This window comes from Otolemur garnettii, unplaced genomic scaffold (genome assembly GCF_000181295.1).
Source record: "Otolemur garnettii isolate 467f Iridium unplaced genomic scaffold, OtoGar3 scaffold00002, whole genome shotgun sequence".
Taxonomy (NCBI): domain Eukaryota; kingdom Metazoa; phylum Chordata; class Mammalia; order Primates; family Galagidae; genus Otolemur; species Otolemur garnettii.
Genome location: NW_003852397.1, coordinates 22,760,546 through 22,779,527, shown reverse-complemented (window position 1 = coordinate 22,779,527; position 18,982 = coordinate 22,760,546). Strand labels below are relative to the sequence as shown.

At 36.7% G+C, this 18,982-nt stretch overlaps 1 protein-coding gene across 2 annotated transcripts in view; it reads left to right on the top strand.

The window, feature by feature from the left end:
- PTPRK (protein tyrosine phosphatase, receptor type K) overlaps positions 1-18,982 on the top strand; it is a 548,103-nt gene that overhangs the window by 284,379 nt on the left and 244,742 nt on the right. For both annotated transcript variants that reach the window (XM_003781656.3, XM_012806133.1), the window contains exon 6: positions 6,210-6,384. In XM_003781656.3, coding sequence (XP_003781704.1) covers positions 6,210-6,384 — 175 coding nt within the window. The remainder of the gene's footprint in view (positions 1-6,209; positions 6,385-18,982) is intronic.

Sequence of the window (18,982 nt, the reverse complement as noted above, 5' to 3'; positions counted from 1 at the left end):
TATTGATCACTGTCTCTCAGATCCTTTTAATTGTCCTTGTTTTATAATTGCAAGCATTCTTTATTCACATTTCATTTTTGCATAAGAAATCACCTGTTATGTTCCTGTTTGGCAAGGACCTAAAACATCAAACGTAGGGAGACAATCTCCTCCCAGGTTTTCCAATTTTTAGAAGATGGAGGAGTCCCGTCTCACTATGTGCCCAGAAAAGGCAGTGAAATACTCTCTATGTGTGTTGTAAGTGCTACTTTTTTTAGTTTAAAATTAAATTGGACAAATTTTATTTCCCAAGTGTTGAAAGGGTGAAATAAAGTATACTGTGTTTTAATAGTATCATGTATCTTTTTCAGGATACTTTCAAACTGAAAGAGATAGAAAATGAAATGTGTTAGCTACAGAAAGACCAGAGAGAAGGGACCTAGGAATCGTTGATGTCATTTCAGAGAATCAATCAAGAACCTGCTCTGTCCTCTCTGATGTACCTTCTCCAGCGTGCCAACATCTCTCTTAGATTGGTCTTCCTCATGGTTACAAGTTACCTCTTCCAGTTTTAGTCATGACATTGAGAAAAAGAAAAGAGGACCTGCTTTCTCATGTGTCATCTTAGAAGTGTAGAAACTTCCTAGATATAACTTGACCAGTTTCTGTCACATTTCCTTGGCCAGAATCAGTACACACACCCCTTTTTAATCATGTGCCTGTTAATGGAAAGAATCCTCAGAGTAACTCAATGTGTATGAACTTAGTTGACCCAAGGTGTTATATCTTATCCATACCTAAGGGTTTATTAATATGCAGATTTCAGGTTAGTGCATCTAAAGTGGTCTCTGCACCCTACATTTTTAACAGTCTGCTAGGCGATGCTGGTGCTGCAGACTGAACTTTGAACAGCTAGAGATTTGGTTAATAAACTGATTGGAATAGATGTTGGGGAATCAGTCAGTATTACTAGGACACTAATTTTTGTCAGGGGCTGAACTTGTTAAATGAACACTTCCCGAGCTCTGCATGGTGATGCTCACACAGTGTAATAGGGGAACGTGGTAATGCTGGGGGATGATGGTGATCTGCCCAGGAGTCCTGGGTCCATGACAAGTTCCATCCAACAAGCTGTACTGGAGACAAAGTAAGGAAGAAAGAAAGCATGAGATACATCTAGGGGGCGGGAGGAGAAGAGGAGCAGAGGAGAACAAAGTGGCGTGGTTATGATCCCTCAGACCATATACTTCTGTGATTCATTTTCAGTACTTCTCAGGTAGGAATCTTTGCAATAGAGAAATCATATAAACTCAAAGCAGAATAAAGAACTTGTAACTGAAAAACTTAGCAAAGGCGGAAAACCGTATGCAAACATTACTTCATAAGAGAGAAATTTACCCTTACTTCTTATATCTATCTTCTTTTTTGGCCTTGTGATAAACTGATAACTTGTTGTTAAAGGCTGATCTTTGTAATTTAAAAGAAGAAGTTATTCTTTTTGATTTTTAGGTTATACATGGTGTCAGTTGCTGCTTTTAACTGTGATGCAATATTGGAAGCTGAGTAAATAAAGCCCTGTCTAATATAATACTTTATATTGCTCTTTGGAACAATGTATTCATCAAGCCTCAACAGCAAATAGTCAAGTCATTGGACAGGACCTGTCCTAAAAATGAAAGAAGCAGCTGTGGTTTAGTTAAAGGAAAGACTCCTGCGTTTGCCAAACCTGGCTTTGAGTTTTAGTCCTACTACTAAATGTGTGACTCTCCATCACATTTCTGATCTTTCTGAATTTTGATTTTATGATTTTTAAATAGATATGATTCTATCATAGTTAAGTATATGTGAGATAGAAGTGATAGAACCAGTAACAACTGACATAATATCAGGTACATGGAGGTGCTTATTAAACAATTATTGAGTAGAACCTGAATGTTACAGCTCTGGGTTCAGTTTTATTGTTACTCTATTTCAACAGGTAAATAGCAATTGTCTATTTTATAGTTATGTTAACATATTAATATATATAAATTTAAAATCATGTAATGTATCAGCTTTGTGATATAGATGACCTTAAACAGACTATTTTATAGTTATATTAATATATTATTAATTATATTAGCTTATATTAATTATATTATTAATATATATTATATTAGCTTTGTGATATAGATGACCTTAAACAGACTATTTTATAGTTATATTAATATGTTAATATATATAAATATAAAATCATGTAATGTATCAGCTTTGTGACTAGATGACCTTAAACAGACCTTTTTTTTTTTTTTTAATTTTCAGATTTATATGAGGATACAAATGGTTAGGTTATGTTCTTTTCACTTCTAAGGTAAAGTTCAAGTTGTAGATGAGACCTTCACCCGGGGGGTGTGCTGAACACCCTCACATTGTGCACATTAGGGAAGATCCTGCCAATCACCATCCCTCCTCCCTTCTTCCCGCCTCCTCTCCCCTCCCCCTCTGGCCTATACTTGTGTTTTTCTTTTGTGGACTTAATAGTTGTTTATCTTTGCTTAAACAGACCTTTCAACCTCTCTGACTTGTGATATTAATTCTGAAAGAAATGGCTTGGCATAAATGACCTCTTGGTGTACTTGGGATTTAATATTTATGTAGTTTCCCTTTATTATTAGTTTAATATTATATATTTCATTATAATTATTTGTAAATGTCTAAAGAGGATTACCTGATTCTTGTCTCTGATATATATAATGAATTTAATTTCTTTTAACAAAGTACGTCAGGGGGCCATTAAGAACTTTATTGGATGACTTCGAAGGAAAAGATACATAAGTAAGACATGAAATCCTACCTTCGGAATGATTTCGGTATACAAAGAGATAAAAAGATCTATATAGAAAATATTATACTAGAGGAGATTTAGGTTAGAAAAGCCAGTTAATAAGTTTCACGTAATATCATTTTATGGAGTTTCTGAGGCAGTATTTAAGACCCTGCTAGTGGCAGTAGACAGGGAAGAGTCTGTAGAAGCAAAGCAAACAGAATGTGATATGGAGACAGACATCACAGATCAAGTCATTGTGGAAATCCGGGAGGAGTGTGGAGAAGTTGCTCATCTCAATTTTTGGGTAACATTTTTCTCATAGGACTGATTTCAGCAAAAGTCAGCAGTTTTAGAATAATGATAAAGAAATGTAGGTAGTCCACAAGTTACAAACATCTGACTTACATAAAACTCACACGGATGGGAGGCTATTACAGTAAGATTTTGAGTTACAAATATCCAACTGATGGACCACTTGCTCTTAGGAACAGAGACTGTTACAGGTAATCAGTCAATGTACCTGCTCTAACTTACATACAAATTCAACTTAAGAACAAAGCTACAGACCCTATGTCTTTCATAACCCAGGGACTTTCTGTAGTATAATTTTAATACTGGCAATGCATGAACAATAGAAATTAAGAGAATCTAGAATTCTTTCAGGCTAATTAGTGAAAGCTCCTTTGAAATGGCTGGCTAGGCTGGGTGCCTGTAGTTCAGTGGCTAAGGTGCCAGCCACATACCCCTGGGCTAGTGAGTTGGAACCCGGCTGGGCCTGCTTAACAACAATAACAACAACAACAACAACAAAAATAGCCAGGCGTTGTGGCAGGCACCTGTAGTCCCAGCTACTTGGGAGGCTGAGGCAAGAGAATCACTTAAGCCCAAGAGTTAGAGGTCGCTGTGAGCTGTGATGCCATAGCACTCTACTGAATGTGACATAATAAGACTCTGTCTCAAAAAAAAAAAAAAAAAAGAAATGGCTGGCTATAGAGAAAAGGGTCAGAAAGTGAGATCTCATGGACAATGCAGAGAGGATTAAAGGAGTGAGGAGTGGGTGATGGAATCTCAGGGACAGTTGTGATCTAAGAGGAGACTCTTCATGGATTTGCATAGCCTAGTATTTATAAGAGAGTTTTTTCAATATTTTTTTCTGGGATTCTTATTATTTCCAGCCTTAGGATTAAGTCTGTTATCCATTGTGACTTAATATTTGTAAGTAGTGAGTGGTGTAGATCCTATTTCCATCTTTTACATGTGCCTACCAGTTTTCCCAGCACCATTTATTGAAGAGGATTCTTTGCCCCAGTGTAGGTTTTTATCTATTTTAACCAGATGAAAATATAAGGATGATTGCTTCTCTGGGTTTTCTGTTCTGATCCATAGCTTCATGTCTCTGGGGGCCAGTACCATGCTGATGGTTATTATAGACTGGTAGTATAGCTTGAAGGCTGATAAAGTGATGCCTTCTGCTTTGTTCTTATTTCATAAGGTTGCATTGGTCATTCAGGGTCTTCTTTTGTTCCATATGAAACATAGAACTAGTTTTTCGAGATCGTCAAAAAATTGGCATTGGTATTTTAATGGGAATTGCATTGAATTTGTAAATCACTTTAGGTAATACAATGATTTTAACGATGTTGATTCTGCCGATCCATTAGCATGATATTTTTTTTTATCTATTAATATCCTCTGCCATTTCTTTACTCTGTTTTATAATTCTCCCTGTAGAAGTCTTTCACCTTCTTTGTTAAACATATTGCTAGGAGTTTTATTTTCTTTGTTGCTGCTGTGAAGGTATCATATCTTTGATTTTGCTCTTAGGTTTTTTGGCATATATGAAAGCTACTGATTTGTGTAAGTTGATTTTGTAATCTGAAACTTTGCTGATTCTATTTATAAGTTCAGAGTCTCTTAATTAAATCTTTGTGGTTTTCTAGGTATAAGATCATATCAGTAAAGAGAGGTCCTTTGCTCTCCTTTCCCCATTTTGACTCCATTGCTTTCCTTCTCTTGCCTTGTTTGCTCTGATGAGAACTTCCAGGACTATGTTGAATAAAAGTGATAAAAGTGGGCACCATGTGTGGTTCCAGTTCTAAGCAGGAATGCTTTCAATTTTCTCCCATTCAATATGATGTTGGCTGTAGATTTGCCTTACTAACTTTGAGTAATGTCCCATCTATACTGGTTTTGTTGAGTGTTCTCATCGTGAAAGGGTGCTGAATTTGTCAAATAATTTCTCTGTATCAACTGAAAGAGTCAAATGGCCTTTGCTTTTGCATCTGTTCATGTTGTGAATTACATTTATAGGTTGACGTATATTGAATTTTGGTTGAGAGTCAACTTTTGTGGTCACTACACATATTTTCTCTTTTTATTGTCTGCCTATTTTGATTGAGTTGTTTATTTTTTTTCTTATTGAACTATAGAAGATCTTCATATAGCTTGACTATATCATTTAATGGGTATTTTGTTGACAAATATCACAGTTCATTGCTTTTCTTTTTCACTTTATGACATCTTTTAATGTGAAGAAATTATAAATTTTATTATATAATAGAAGTCTACAAATTGACCACCCAATGGTCAATAACAAACTGGTCTACATAAGGAGGAGGTCAATGTAAGGAACTAGGTCTGCTGTTCTAATATGTACATGTGGTACATGTCCGGTCTATCAAAATTAGGTCAACTTAAGGATGTGGTCAGTGTAGGGAGGTGGTCACCTATGGAAGTTCTTCTGTAGTTGGATTTTTCACTCATTTCCTTTACAGTTTATAGTCTTGTATGAGATACCTTGATATTATAAACATGTTTTTTAATACTTCATTTTGACAGTTGGCAGATATGGTTTTAACATTTGAGCTCTTTTGACTACTTCATTAAAGTGTATAAATTGGCAGTCATTAATCCCAAAGAGAAATTTGGAAAGAGTACAGATTTGGTGTTGATTCTAAATTATTTATCAGTATTTTATTGTCATTCTGAGGCCAGCACATACTACACATTTGGAATACAGAGATATGCATAGGGCATAGTCTCGTTCCCCTGCTGAGTACGAAGATATCATAGCACATGCCGTGTAGTAGGTTCTAATGAAGCTTGTGTATATATTCTGGGAGGATGGGGAAATGCAACAGTTAACAGGAACTGTTAACTCTCCTGTTCATTCATATGCTGCAGTATAGTAACAACTTTATCTAAATGATGATTACTGCCTTAGTGTAAGTCCTACATCCTTTAAAGTATAATGTTACATCTTTTTCCTGATTGATTGACACTGGCAAAAATTTGTGGGTCTACATAGACATTTCCCCCCTAATTTTGCAACAAGAATAATTCATCATAGGTATTGCTTTCTGAGATGCTTTAGATTTAAGGGAAGGTTGCAAATCTGTTTTTAAATATTGGTTTCTGTTTGCAGAGACGAAATGGAGAAGATATACCTGTAGCCCAGACTAAGAATATCAATCATAGAAGATTTGCGGCTTCGTTTAGATTGCAGGAAGTGACAAAAACTGACCAGGATTTGTATCGCTGTGTAACTCAGTCAGAACGAGGCTCTGGAGTGTCCAATTTTGCTCAACTTATTGTGAGAGGTAAGTAAAATTGTTTTCACTTCATTAAGTTGTATGACTTTGTTAGAACAAAAGCAACTCTATAGGTAGAGTGATTTTTAAACCACAGTGTTTTTAATCGTTAGTCACCATATATAGAAGCCATCTTATAGAAGTTCTGAAAATGTCTTATGGTAACATTAACAGTGTAATTGTGAAGTATTTCAAGTGTTTTCTATTGAAAGGATTCTATTTGATGATGCTATAATAGGGCTAAATATATAAAATATTTTATTCCATGTTGCTAGCATCTTGTTTGCATTTTAACTTTAGACCTAGTTCTTCCTATTTAAACATCTTTGGTTCCCCAAGGCCTTGTGCGAGTGATGTTAAGGTTAAACATTATATCCCCATAGACCTGTAAATTTTATCAGTACCAAAATAGTAGTAAATAATTCACTAATTCATGCTCTCTCTAGAATCTTAGAATGTTAGAACTGCCAAGACATGTTCTTTGATGTTCTTGGATACTGAATTTACTAGAGGAATGTGGAGAGATTATGACCTGGCAGTACATATCTGTAGTGAATCCTGGAAAGATATGTATACAGGCAAAATGTATGTTAATTACATTTATTTGCAATTTGCTGGGTCCCCTTTATATTCCAGGCATTGTTCTTCTTAAGATACAATTATAAATAAAATACAAGGTCCCTGCCCAGAGAGAGCCTAATAGGGAGGTCTGTTATACATGCTATATAGATACATACTGAAATTGCAGTATCACTCCGTGGCACATGTTCTAAAGAAAAAGACACAAAATGTCAGAGATTGATATTTTGGTTAGGGTGGTCTGCAAAACTGCTTTGTGAAGGTAACAATTGAATTGAAACTGCTAAAAAAAAATGAAGACTTTAGCCATGTGAAAATTTAGAAGTAGCCATGTGAAAATTTAAAAGAAAAGTAGTTTTGTTGAATAGGGTATCAAGAATCCACCAATATAGGTACAAATTAAAATAATTATGAACTGTGTAAATTTCTTCAACATTAAATTTGGAAAAAAATATCTAAACTGTCTTGAGATTGTCAGAGATATCATGGAAGGCATTTGTGAATGGGTCCTTTTTGAGGAACGACCTGAAGGTTGAGAGAAAATTGCGCAGGTTAGAGGGATGGATATAGGGGCAGGGTTAAGAGAAAGAGGCATCAGCCAGCAAAGGGCACAGAACATGCCAATGCGGGGGGCGGGAAGGGGACCCGTGAGATACGTCCACACTCTAGTTACTACATCTTAGAATAGTTGGGATCAAGTTTCTTTTACCTATAATATTTCAAGATTTCCTTAACTTTAATACTTCAACCTTTGGTACTTTTAAAGAGAAGGGAATTAATATTCAAATATTCAGGCCATTTGATAATTTGCCAGTAGCCTCAAAAACCTAATAATTGAGGGCGGCACCTGTGGCTCAAAGGAGTAGGGCACCAGGCCCCATATGCAGGAGGTGGTGGGTTCAAACCGAGCCCTGGCAAAAAACTGCAAAAAACAAAAACAAAAACAAATCTAATAATTGACTGAGCCAGAATATAACCCTATGTTTCTTGATTCTTAATGGTGAGCTCATTTAATAATCTTGTTAGCCTCTTGTATACTTTTGTTGTGGGAGACCATATGGCTTAATAAAAAGGTTTATCTTTGTAGACTAGATATGACTATTTTCAATGAAATATCTCTCATGTCCCCATAGTCAGCTCATATCACTTGCAGAACTTCATAGAGGTTATAGCCCCAAGTTTTTGAATAATAAGAAAATATGATAGTATTTGACCCCAGAATCAGGCAAAGAAACTATTTATCCCTTGTTCACCTGTGGATGGATATTCCTCTTTGTTGAGGCTCAGTCAACCATCTTTCTTGCTTGAACCTGATCTTGAAACCCTGAAGTTTCCTTAGGGTACATTTCAGTGTGATTAATATGCTGTGGATGGAATGTGGTGTCCTGTTGACTTTTCTTGCTCACTGTGTCTTCAGAATATTATATGTGCATTCACAATAAGCAACCATTGAAGGAAATGGTGACTTAGTAGTGTACAGAGAGTGCTTCTGAATACCTGACGGTATATATAATATATATACCTGTACATATAATTTGTATAATTATGTATACATTGCATATAGTTACATATATAATCAATCTATACTTGTTTTAAGGAAGTCCTATATTTATTGGACAGGTTGCGGAGGACAGTGATGCTTTTATCCAGACATTCCCTTTATACATACAGTTTGTTCTTTTATATGGACATTTTCTGCATATGTATTTTAAGAGAGAATCTTCATTACTAGATCTCGCATGTTTGTCTTAATCAACAAGTAGAGTTTTCTATTTTATCAAAGCTTGCTTTTCTGACCTGGAGACAACTTTGTTACAGATATTCCAAGAATATTACTTGCAAAATAAATGAAATTTTAGAAAGGACCCTTACATTTTGTTGAAAAATTTGTTGTTGTTGAAATTTTTGATGTATTTTTCTTAGTTTTTTGCAGGTTTGTGTTTCTTTACAACCTATTTTAGATTGTTCTGTATCTAATACTAATATGTGATACTTTGCTGGGTTTTTTTATTTTTTTTCTTGTTTGTCCAATTAACTACCAAATAAAGATTGCTCACCACAAATATACCTTTAGGGATCAGCTGTCCAGAGTTTGAAACAGCGCTGAGAATTAACTATGATGACAGGTCCTATCTCTCATTGGCACTTGTAAAGCTGACATGCTGTTACATAGATAGAAAAGATGGTAATTTTAAAGGAAATTTTGGGGGCAGTGATATGAATAGTCTTTAATAAGAGCTGGCATACTATTGCCTGTTGTCAAAGATGACCCAAGGGCAAGAGTTTATTAGTGTGTTTTCAGTTAAACTGAAAGTGACAGGGCACGCTTAGGGCTTTTTTGTTGCTGTTTGTTGCAAATGAAAATTTTACTGAAAAATTCTCATGCTGAATAGTATTGATCGGTGTTTTCCCACAGCCAGAGGAAGGGGAAAAAAGTACGGTGAAACAGAATTTACTTTGTCATGACTTTAGCATTGCTTCATTTCGAGTAATGATAATATCTTTAGCTTGTGGAAGCCAATCCTTATTGACAAAGACATTTTTACAGAGATGAGATGAAGAGTAGACATTTTTGCTTGATGTTTCACAAAATCAAAGTGTGAAAGACAGGTGGAGTGGTGTTTACAAGCTCCAAACTGAAATCACCAACATCACAGGCTAATTATGTCGTAGACTGTTTTCCTCACTCCCTCCCTCCTTTGCAGTTTTTATCCTTCTTTTCCACCTGTCTAATCAAAGACCCAGTAGCATCTCTAACCAACTGACCTTCATCAACTTCTTTAAAATTCTCTGATTGCTGTATCTGACACTCAATCTCTATTCTAAATTTTTTTATTACATCTTATTTTACCTGGGAAACTATTGTATTTTAAGTTCATTGATTTGAAAAAAATCACAATTTTTTGTTTGTCATTTTTAATAATTTTAAAGTTTTAGTGTCAATGATTCATCATTAACAAAATGCTCAGGAAATCAAAAGTAATGAGTTGGTATTTTTTATCTGTTTCTAATGCATAACCTCTAGCTACAAATTGGGGCAAATATCAATCCATTTACCCAGCTTTACTCAGAGTAGGTATGCAACCTTATTCAGGCTTGGCATTTAAAATCATGAGAATTTCAGATTGATGTCAATACTTTGCTTTGTAAGGTAGTATAAACTAGGTTAAACATAAGGGCATTTACTGAGTATTGTGACTAGAAGGTACAGGATTGGTACCCGGCGATCTACTCATCAAAGATCCAGGTTCTTCTCAATCTCTCACTCTGCAGCCATAGTTTTGGCTTCTATTATTAAGCCAGGCTCACTTCTTAGTCACAGGATAGCAATATGGCGACCTGCTTCCTTGGTCTCATACAGTTGGGGATAAAGAGGGCACTAATTCCCACTGCTGGATATTGGAGAGACAACTAGTATACCTAGTAAAGATCTTTTGTACATGGGTCTCTACATCATAAAAATGTTATTCAGATGTAGTTACTCATTCTATTCAGATAAAAGAGCAGCTGGGAAAATATTTCAAGAGAAGGTACAACTCAACCTTGAAGGATATGTGGACTTTGGAATATGGTACTGTAAGAGAGAGATATTATCATATTAAGTGTACTAAGTCAAGTAACAGTATGGGTCATAAGTAATGAGTAGGATCATAACTTAATTTGGTCAATGGTGAGCTGTTAATGGAATAATTTTCTTAGTACCAGTCACCCACTATGCATGTGAAAAAGGGAAAGAAGTCACAATTAATGTAAGACTTGCATTTGAGCTTTTCAAATGCTGCTTTTACTGTAATTATTTTTAGTTTATAATCTATCAGACTTTGGCTGGTTTATCTTTGTTTGCTTTGTTACCTACCACAATGTTTCATAAAGATACAAATACTTTTCTTGCAATTAACAAATAAAATTATTTAGTTGAAATTGGAGTAGTGGGACTGACCTTGGAAGGTGTAGAGAATGGATAATGGACCATATACTCCTCACCTGCGGGTAGAATGACATTTGCTGGAATGATGTAAGTGATCATGACAATTATTTTTTGCAGTGTCTGAGCCAAAATCTTTCCTTTCTCAAATGAACTAACCAGGGTGACTCTTAAGGTTAGCATGAGATATTTTTCCTTCTTCTTTTTTTTTAAGACAGAGCCTCAAGCTGTCCCACTGGGTAGAGTGCCGTGGCATCACAGCTGACAGCAACCTCCAACTCCTGGGCTCAAGCGAGTCTCCTGCCTTCACCTCCCAAGTGGCTGGGACCACAGGCGCTCGCCACAATGCCTGGCTATTTTTTTGGTTGCAGCCATCATTGTTGTTTTGGCAGGCCCGGGCTGGATTCGAACCCACCACCTTAGGTGTATATGGCTGGCACCTTAGCCACTTGAGCCACAGGTGCCAAGCCAGAGATATTTTTTCAAATGAAAAAATAATCTTGATTTGACCAATATTCTAGTCTAGTATTCTAATCTTTCTAGTCTTTTTATGTATGAAATTAAGTCTGAAAGTTTTATTTGAGTATTTTTATATTGGAAGTAAGGACATTGGGGAAGGAGAAAACACTTTAAAACTTTTACTAGTTGGTAGCTAAAGGCCATAGAATTTCTGGCTTGAGACCTGCAGCAGTCTGCTTAATATCACATAGTATTGATTTTTAACTAGTTTTCATAGCGCAGCTTTCAAACTCATGACTTTCTATAAAGATCCTTTTTCTTAATGGTGACTTGAAGATCCCTTTTCTGTACATCTACTGTGAAAACGTAACTTGCTAGGACGTTTGGAGTTAGCTGGGAGAAGGCAGTTTTAAACATTTAGGTTTTATAGAATCTGAACTATAACGAAAGCCTGGGAATACACTGATAAATCACATACTATTTAATAATTTTCCCCAAATACCCTTACATAGTTAGGAAAACATATGCAGGGAATGGATGCTAAATTCTCAGATTCAGAAGAGTTTCCTGGTGTCTCTTATTTTAAAATTTTATTTTACTACCCTTGAGTATGATAACAGAAACATTTGAAGTCTACTCTCATTCATAGTGCCTACTTGTAATTCAGGTGCTTCAGTGTTTAAGGTGTCTGGTACATATTTAAATTCTAAATGAGCAAAAGGGTACTAGATGTTCTTATTTCAGATAGTACATTGTGGTGCAGCCAGAAAACTGGATGCTGATTTAAATAGTTCATATCATCAGTTTAGGGAGACTTTTTCAAAGCTGAAAGAAAACATTAATAAATAATGATTGTATCTATGTTTATTTAAAAGTAGTAGGGAAATGATGCCTCCTAAATTTAATATTAATATTAAATGGGACTTAGTATTATTACTGAGACTCTGAGGATCCACTTCCGTACACCATTATTTTAGATAGATTTTTCCTATGAATTTTCCCCTCTTATGAGTTTCCTTACTGCTACTCTACAAGAATGGGTGCATGCAACGGTTGTTTTTCTCCAAATAGTTATTTTGATTTTGTTTTCTCTCAGTTTGTTTTTAAAATAAAAATAGTATAATGAGAGCTCCTTCCCAAAGGATTTCTGAGTTTATTTCTGTAGGTGGTTCCCATGTATAGAGCTGGTCTTTGGAGTGAATCTTTGGGGAGATTGCTTTTGATAGAGCTTTCTTTTTAAGAATTTGCAAGAATCAAGAAGGAAGCAGAATCATCTACATGGCAAGTAGTTGTTTTTGTAGAACTCAAGGGAATTTGATTTCATTGTGCTGATAGTAGGTCTAGATACAGGGCTCCTCAAACTTTTTAAACAGGGGGCCAGTTCACTGTCCCTCAGACTGTTGGAGAGCCAGACTGTAGTTTAAAAGGACAGGCAGCGGTGGCAAAAACACCCAACAGACTGGATAAATGTCCTTGGCAGGTCGTATGTGGCCTGCGGGCCGAAGTTTGAGGACGCCTGGTCTAGAATCTCCTTTTTAGTTTTAATTCTCTTCTCTTGTAGTTTGTTGTACATGTCATTTGGGGCAACTAATAGCGCGGGACTTATATTTACTTCATGGACTAACAGTGTCTTTGTAATTTATAGTCCCCTCTTTTTTCACTAGTTTTTTTTTCCCTTGCTCTAAACCGAAAAGAAAGCAGCAATGTCAGTTTGAACTAAGAGTTTTCAGCCTTTCTAGGTATCTTGCAACTTTATTGGAAAATCAGCTAGCAGACATTATCGAGTACTTAGCATGCTCATCGGCATGGATGAACACGGCGGAAACAGCAGACACAGTCTCAGCCTGAAAGCAATTTCTAATTTAATTAATTCTTTAGGAAGATGTAGCATTACAATCTTGGCACAGAATTTTGACTTAGATTTTGGTCACAGCTTTAAATCTACAAGAACAACAACAACAAAAAGATTTCCTAATGTGAAAAACTAGCCTACATAATAGTTATTCCATCAAAACCCAGTATTAAGCACTCATTTGGTAAATAATGCCGTGCTGCGAGAGTCTTATAGAATGTTAATTGAACAGAAGCTCTAGAGCAGACAGATTGAAATCAGTCAGTGAGGACGGAGATAATTCATAGTGTTGAGTGGTATGATGAGTAAAGATGCCATGATAAGTGTTGTGGGGGGACGTCATTAATTGCAGTTCTTGAGTCTTTCCCACTCTCCCCACTACCTCAAGAGTCTCAATGGTAGCAGCTTCCTACCAGTGTGTAAGTTACAGGTGAGTTTTTTGAGTTTTGGTGAAGGACTTGCCGCTGAAATAGTCACATCTTTTAAAAAGCTAATTAGCTAATGACACATTTTACTTACTGGTAATACATGATCAAGAAACCGCTGTTACAAAGAGTACCAAAAGGTAATACACAGATAACAGAAAACATCCACCAAACTCCAGGTAAAAGCCTTACAAAGAAGGGGGAGAATAATATGTACTTACTGATTATGAATCCATCAGTCAAAAGCGACCTGTTCAAAGCTCACGACAGTGCCTCCGATAGGTATTTCTTTCCTATCTGGGTTAAAATAAATGATATTTATAATTTAGTCTAGTAAGAAATTTTTAAAAAGCGTGACGTCAACACAAATTCCCCTAAACATATTTTGGCAGTTTTCCACATGGATTGTTTTTGTTAATTCACATTCTTTAGTTTTGGGGGGGAAAAGGAAAAATCTGTTCACGTCAGTGTTAGAAGTGAGGATTTGGGGGCTGAAAACCCTGCAATGATTGAACAATATGGCAGCACATAGGGCAGCTTTTCTCAGCACTTTCTCAGCCACCTCTTCTTACACAGCCTTCCCTTAGCTCTGAGGTTTGTTTTTAGAGTAATTACGGTCTGTAGATTATTCTCATCTCTTAGGAAGCATACAAACAGGTTTACTTTTAAACTTTAGGGTTTAGTATATCCTAGCTATAGGAACATAACTTTTTTTGTTGTCCTATTTCTGCTTTCTGAGCCCCAAACTAAGAAAGTATTTTTGTTTTTCTGTTTTGCACAATTTGGAATCGTGGATTTAGTTGTGGTGGTGTAGAATCTGTCGTTGTGTTGAAACGAACAACAGTAGATAATTACCAGTACTCTTGTTAGGAAGAAATTGTATCTGCATGGTTATGGGTTACGTACATCTTCCTAATTGCCTCTGGCATTTCTTTAGTCTCTCTCTGTATATGGCGGCTACCATTGCTACCGTCCTGTTGCCTGTGTACCCCATCCCATGGCTTCCCCTCATATTAAGAAAAATAAAATAAGAAACTCACAGTCCTTTCCTGTTTCAGAAGGCCTGGCATGAAATATCCCCTGGCTGCCACTCCAGATTTGTTACCTGTCCTCCCCTCCTTCCCTACTTCTGGGCAAGCACACCAGCTCTCTTCCGAGCTCACTTCCTTCTGGCCTAGGCCTCTACTCTTGCTGTGCTTTCTACACTGACTCCTTTTTCCTTAAATAGATGCATGCCTCATATTCTTATTTCATTCAGGTTTCTCTTGATTTTTTCTTTTTTGTTCAAAATACCTAAAGGCCAAATGACAATCACCTTCTAGTACAGAAGAGAATTCATTGATTTTGTTTTACAGATTTTTCTCCCAAGTTATTTAGGTCAACGTTTTTTAAAGATCTTTATAGAAGGTCTGCTGATAGGATGTGCAGAACAAGACAATCTCCAAGATTGTCATGTTGCTGGAACTAGAGCAGATGGATATCTGTACGTGTGAAATCTGTATGTTATATGGATATTAATTACGTCACTTATCAGCATTTTATTGCATATGCTCCGAGTGCCTCGTGCTTTCCTTTGCCTCACTACCGCTGCTTTGAACATGTCCCCATCGTCTTTTTCGTGTAATTCTCTAACAAGATTCCTTACTGGTTTCCCTTCATGAGCCCTTGCCTCCTCCAATCAGTCTTCACACAGCAACCAGTAACCATATGGCACAAGATAATTCAGAATATGCACTTCCCAGCTCTGCTGCCTTCCTGCTCATGTAGTATAAATTCCAGATGCTGGGCGGCGCCTGTAGCTCAAAGGAGTAGGGCGCTGGCCCCATATACTGGAGGTGGCGGGTTCAAACCTGGCCCTGGCCTAAATAAATAAAATAAATAAAAATAAATTCCAGATGCCGCCTTACAGCTGCAGGGTCCTGCCTGCGCTAACTGAGCTCACACCTTTCAGTCCTCCCTGAGACAATCCTTTGCTTACCAAACTTGCATTGCCTACCAAACTACCAGCTTGCTTTAATGCACTGTGATCTTTGCTGGGTTTGGGCCTTGGTTTTTACATTTGCTTTGTACCTTTGCAAGCCTTTCAAATTTAACTGCATTCCTAACATCTGCCTCCTCCACTACCTTGCTGAATTTAGGGCTGATTTCTTTTCTTGTTCATGACAGGGTCCATGTAGCCAGCACAGTGAACCCAGATTCCAACTTATAGAATCAAATATTTGCCATGGGGGTTATGAAGTGCTAAATGAAAGACATGGATTTAATGTAGAGCCAGGAGGCCAGCCCCATCTCTGCCTTTCATGGGCAAGAAATGTGCTGGGGAGGAGGAGAGGTTTTATCTGGCCCTTGACAGATGGGTAGGGTAGCATTTGGATAGTGGAAGGTAAATAAAGGGCATTCCCAGCAGAGGGCATGGTATTGGAAAACACATGTTCTTAAGGACTGGTATTAAATATTGACTAAATAATACAGAGTTTTCCAGGGACGAACCCTCAGATGAGCCAGAAATTGTACGTTGAAGCCTTACTGTGAAGGAATTTGAGGGACACATTAAGAAATATAAATATACACTATCATTAGATATGGAAACCTTTGCCAGTTATGGAGTAGCTTACTCATATTTTAGTATCTGTCCCAGAAAACCAGGATGGAAAATGATTTGCAAAATGTTGAGTTTTCAAGGAGTAATTTTACAACCCTAAAAGCTTGAGAGGGTGAGGGGCCCTTGAGGGGCTGTTTGGTAGAAAGAACAGGTCAGGAGTGTGAGATTATGGCAGAACTATTTATAGAGTGTTGTGAAATGAGGGCAAGAAGTTGAAGGAGATGTCTAGGTTTCCAACTTGGGATTCGGAGTGAAATACGGTATTGTGGACAGACATTCATAAGACTTATAGAGGAACTTATTTGGGAGCCTAGATAATAACAATTATCGATTGGGTTCTGAGGAGACATCCAGGTTTAAAATCTTTAGGCATCTGGGCAAGTATTAGCCTAATCGTAGGGGATTAAAAAAGGATTCAATACAAGATGAACTGGACCTTAAGTACCTAGTACATAGAAATTCTTTGCATTTAGTAAGGTTTCCTTTCAGAGCCGTTAGCCAATGCTGTTAGAGTTTTTCATGTCGTTAAACTTAGGGTAAAAACATCTGTAGTCAATTAAATGGAAAATTTGGAAAGAGAACCTTGACATGGTTAAATCTTTGTTGCTGACAATATAGACATATAAAAATACAGGTAACGTGTATCACGTGTAAATATTTTTTTCATATTGCTTCATGTAATTTCTTTACTATATTTGAATCTGTTACATTAAAGTCTTTTTCCTGTTCTTTATATGTACTTCATAGGAATAAAGAAAACAGTCCAAAGACTTCCTTACTACCCTTGCTCTTCAGATGTGATTGCTCTTGATGGTAATCACCTAGGCCTATCTTCCTTACATTCAGTGTTTTAAAGGGTTGGGAGGAGGTTGTTTCTCTGAAGAATGTCCAGCTAATGGCATTTCTAAATCCTCAAGGAATGTCATTCACTGTAGTAGATGCTTTGAAAATATTTACTTAGGGGTAGAGAGTTCCCACCTGCCATAATTTTCCTATGTGAAAACCCCCCACTAGGTTTGACATTTCTGTGTATCCTGCAGGATTGCTAAAAAGTAGTTCCCATGACCAGACTGGTTGATGGCATGGTAATGATGAAAAGCAGGCTGTTTGGAATTCACCATGGACGATAGAAATGCAAGATGTCAGAGAAGCCATATATTAAAGAGAATTTGAATTGGAAACTGAATCTCAATCTGCCACTGGGAACATTTTGATCATTTTGATTTATTAAACTTTTATAACAGCATTCACACGGAGCTGAATTAAAACCTTTAGTCTTGGATAGTTTATGGCACACCAGCGACTGTGTTGCTGGTATCATTTTGAAGGTTCTCTTAGCATCAGCGAGGAGGGAAAAAACGGCTAGCCGAGGGACTTATTTTAAAAGGCTCTTTCCCTTATACTCCGGCATCTAACTTTAAATCCCTCTCTTGTTTATGTTGTGTCAAGGATAAGCATGTTTTGTAATTTCAAAGTATTACGTACCTAAAAGTTTTGAATTTTCCTATTAAACATACTTGAAACTGATTAATATTTTTCAATTGAAATACTGCATTTTTAAAATACATGTTGCAAGCTATCTGTATGGTATGTGCACTTTTACCCTCAGTGGCATCTGTCTACCTGTGTCTATGTTTGTGCTCCTAAATTTAGAAATATTCCACTCGAAATACTAATGCAATTCTGAAACCTAACTTGCAAATAAAAGAGTGTATTTTCCTACGACTATTGGAATTCTGTACATCGGGTCTTTTACACATCATTTTTCAGCTTCAGCAACCATGGGTAGTCTTTTTCTCAACAGAGGCTCCATAATAAAGAGAAATCAATTACTATTAGAGAGGCACTGTGGGTTAAAGGCATTGCAAGGTACACACCGGGTTTTGCAGCCGGGAGAGGGTACTTAGCTGTGAATCAGGAATGATGCAAAAGATGGATGAGGCAGAGTTCAAGGAGCAGTAATGTGAGGGTCCAGGACTATCATTTCAAGCTGTCTCAGCAGCAATGACGGATGGTTTGGTGGCAAGAAGTAATAATACCAGGTGATGAAAGATGTGTCTCCGCGTCTTGAGCTCTAGCATACCGTCTACCTGTTGGAGTTCTGGGGCATAATGATTCCTGATTTGCAACCAAACGGGTTTGCTGCATTTAGCAACCCAGACTTTTGGCAGCTGTGAAGGAAGCCAGTAGCATATCAAACACTCCTGCACATTGTAAATTTAATTACCTCATATTTACGCATAGTAGTTGTTGACAGGAACTTGTAAGCTATGCTAATATGGTAGGTAATTTGTTACCTCCAGAAATCACTTTCCATGTGTCTTCTGATCATTATCGTGAAACATGATAAATGATCTCGCCCATGAGGTATAAATGAAAATGAAATGGATAATTGGATTCCATGTCTAAATTGTGGCTGGAATAGTCATAGCAATTATAATTGAATTTATCTCATAAAAATGCATTTGGCAATATATCAGTGACCTTCCATCATCTTGGACCTGTGATGTCGTATGAAACTACTCTTAAGATGATCACAAAAAAATTTATCATAATTTGTAGAAGGGTATTCCAAAGTACTTCAATTTTCTGTTTTCTTGCCTTATTTGCCAATGTATTTTTAAACTATCTTTATCTACAAGGGGTTGAAGCAGTTCATAATGATAATTTGATTTTGGTATCAAAAATGAAGTGTTTTCTTATTACCAGTGCTTTGATTGAATGACTCAGGAACAGTACAAGATACCTTGAGATTGTTTCTATGA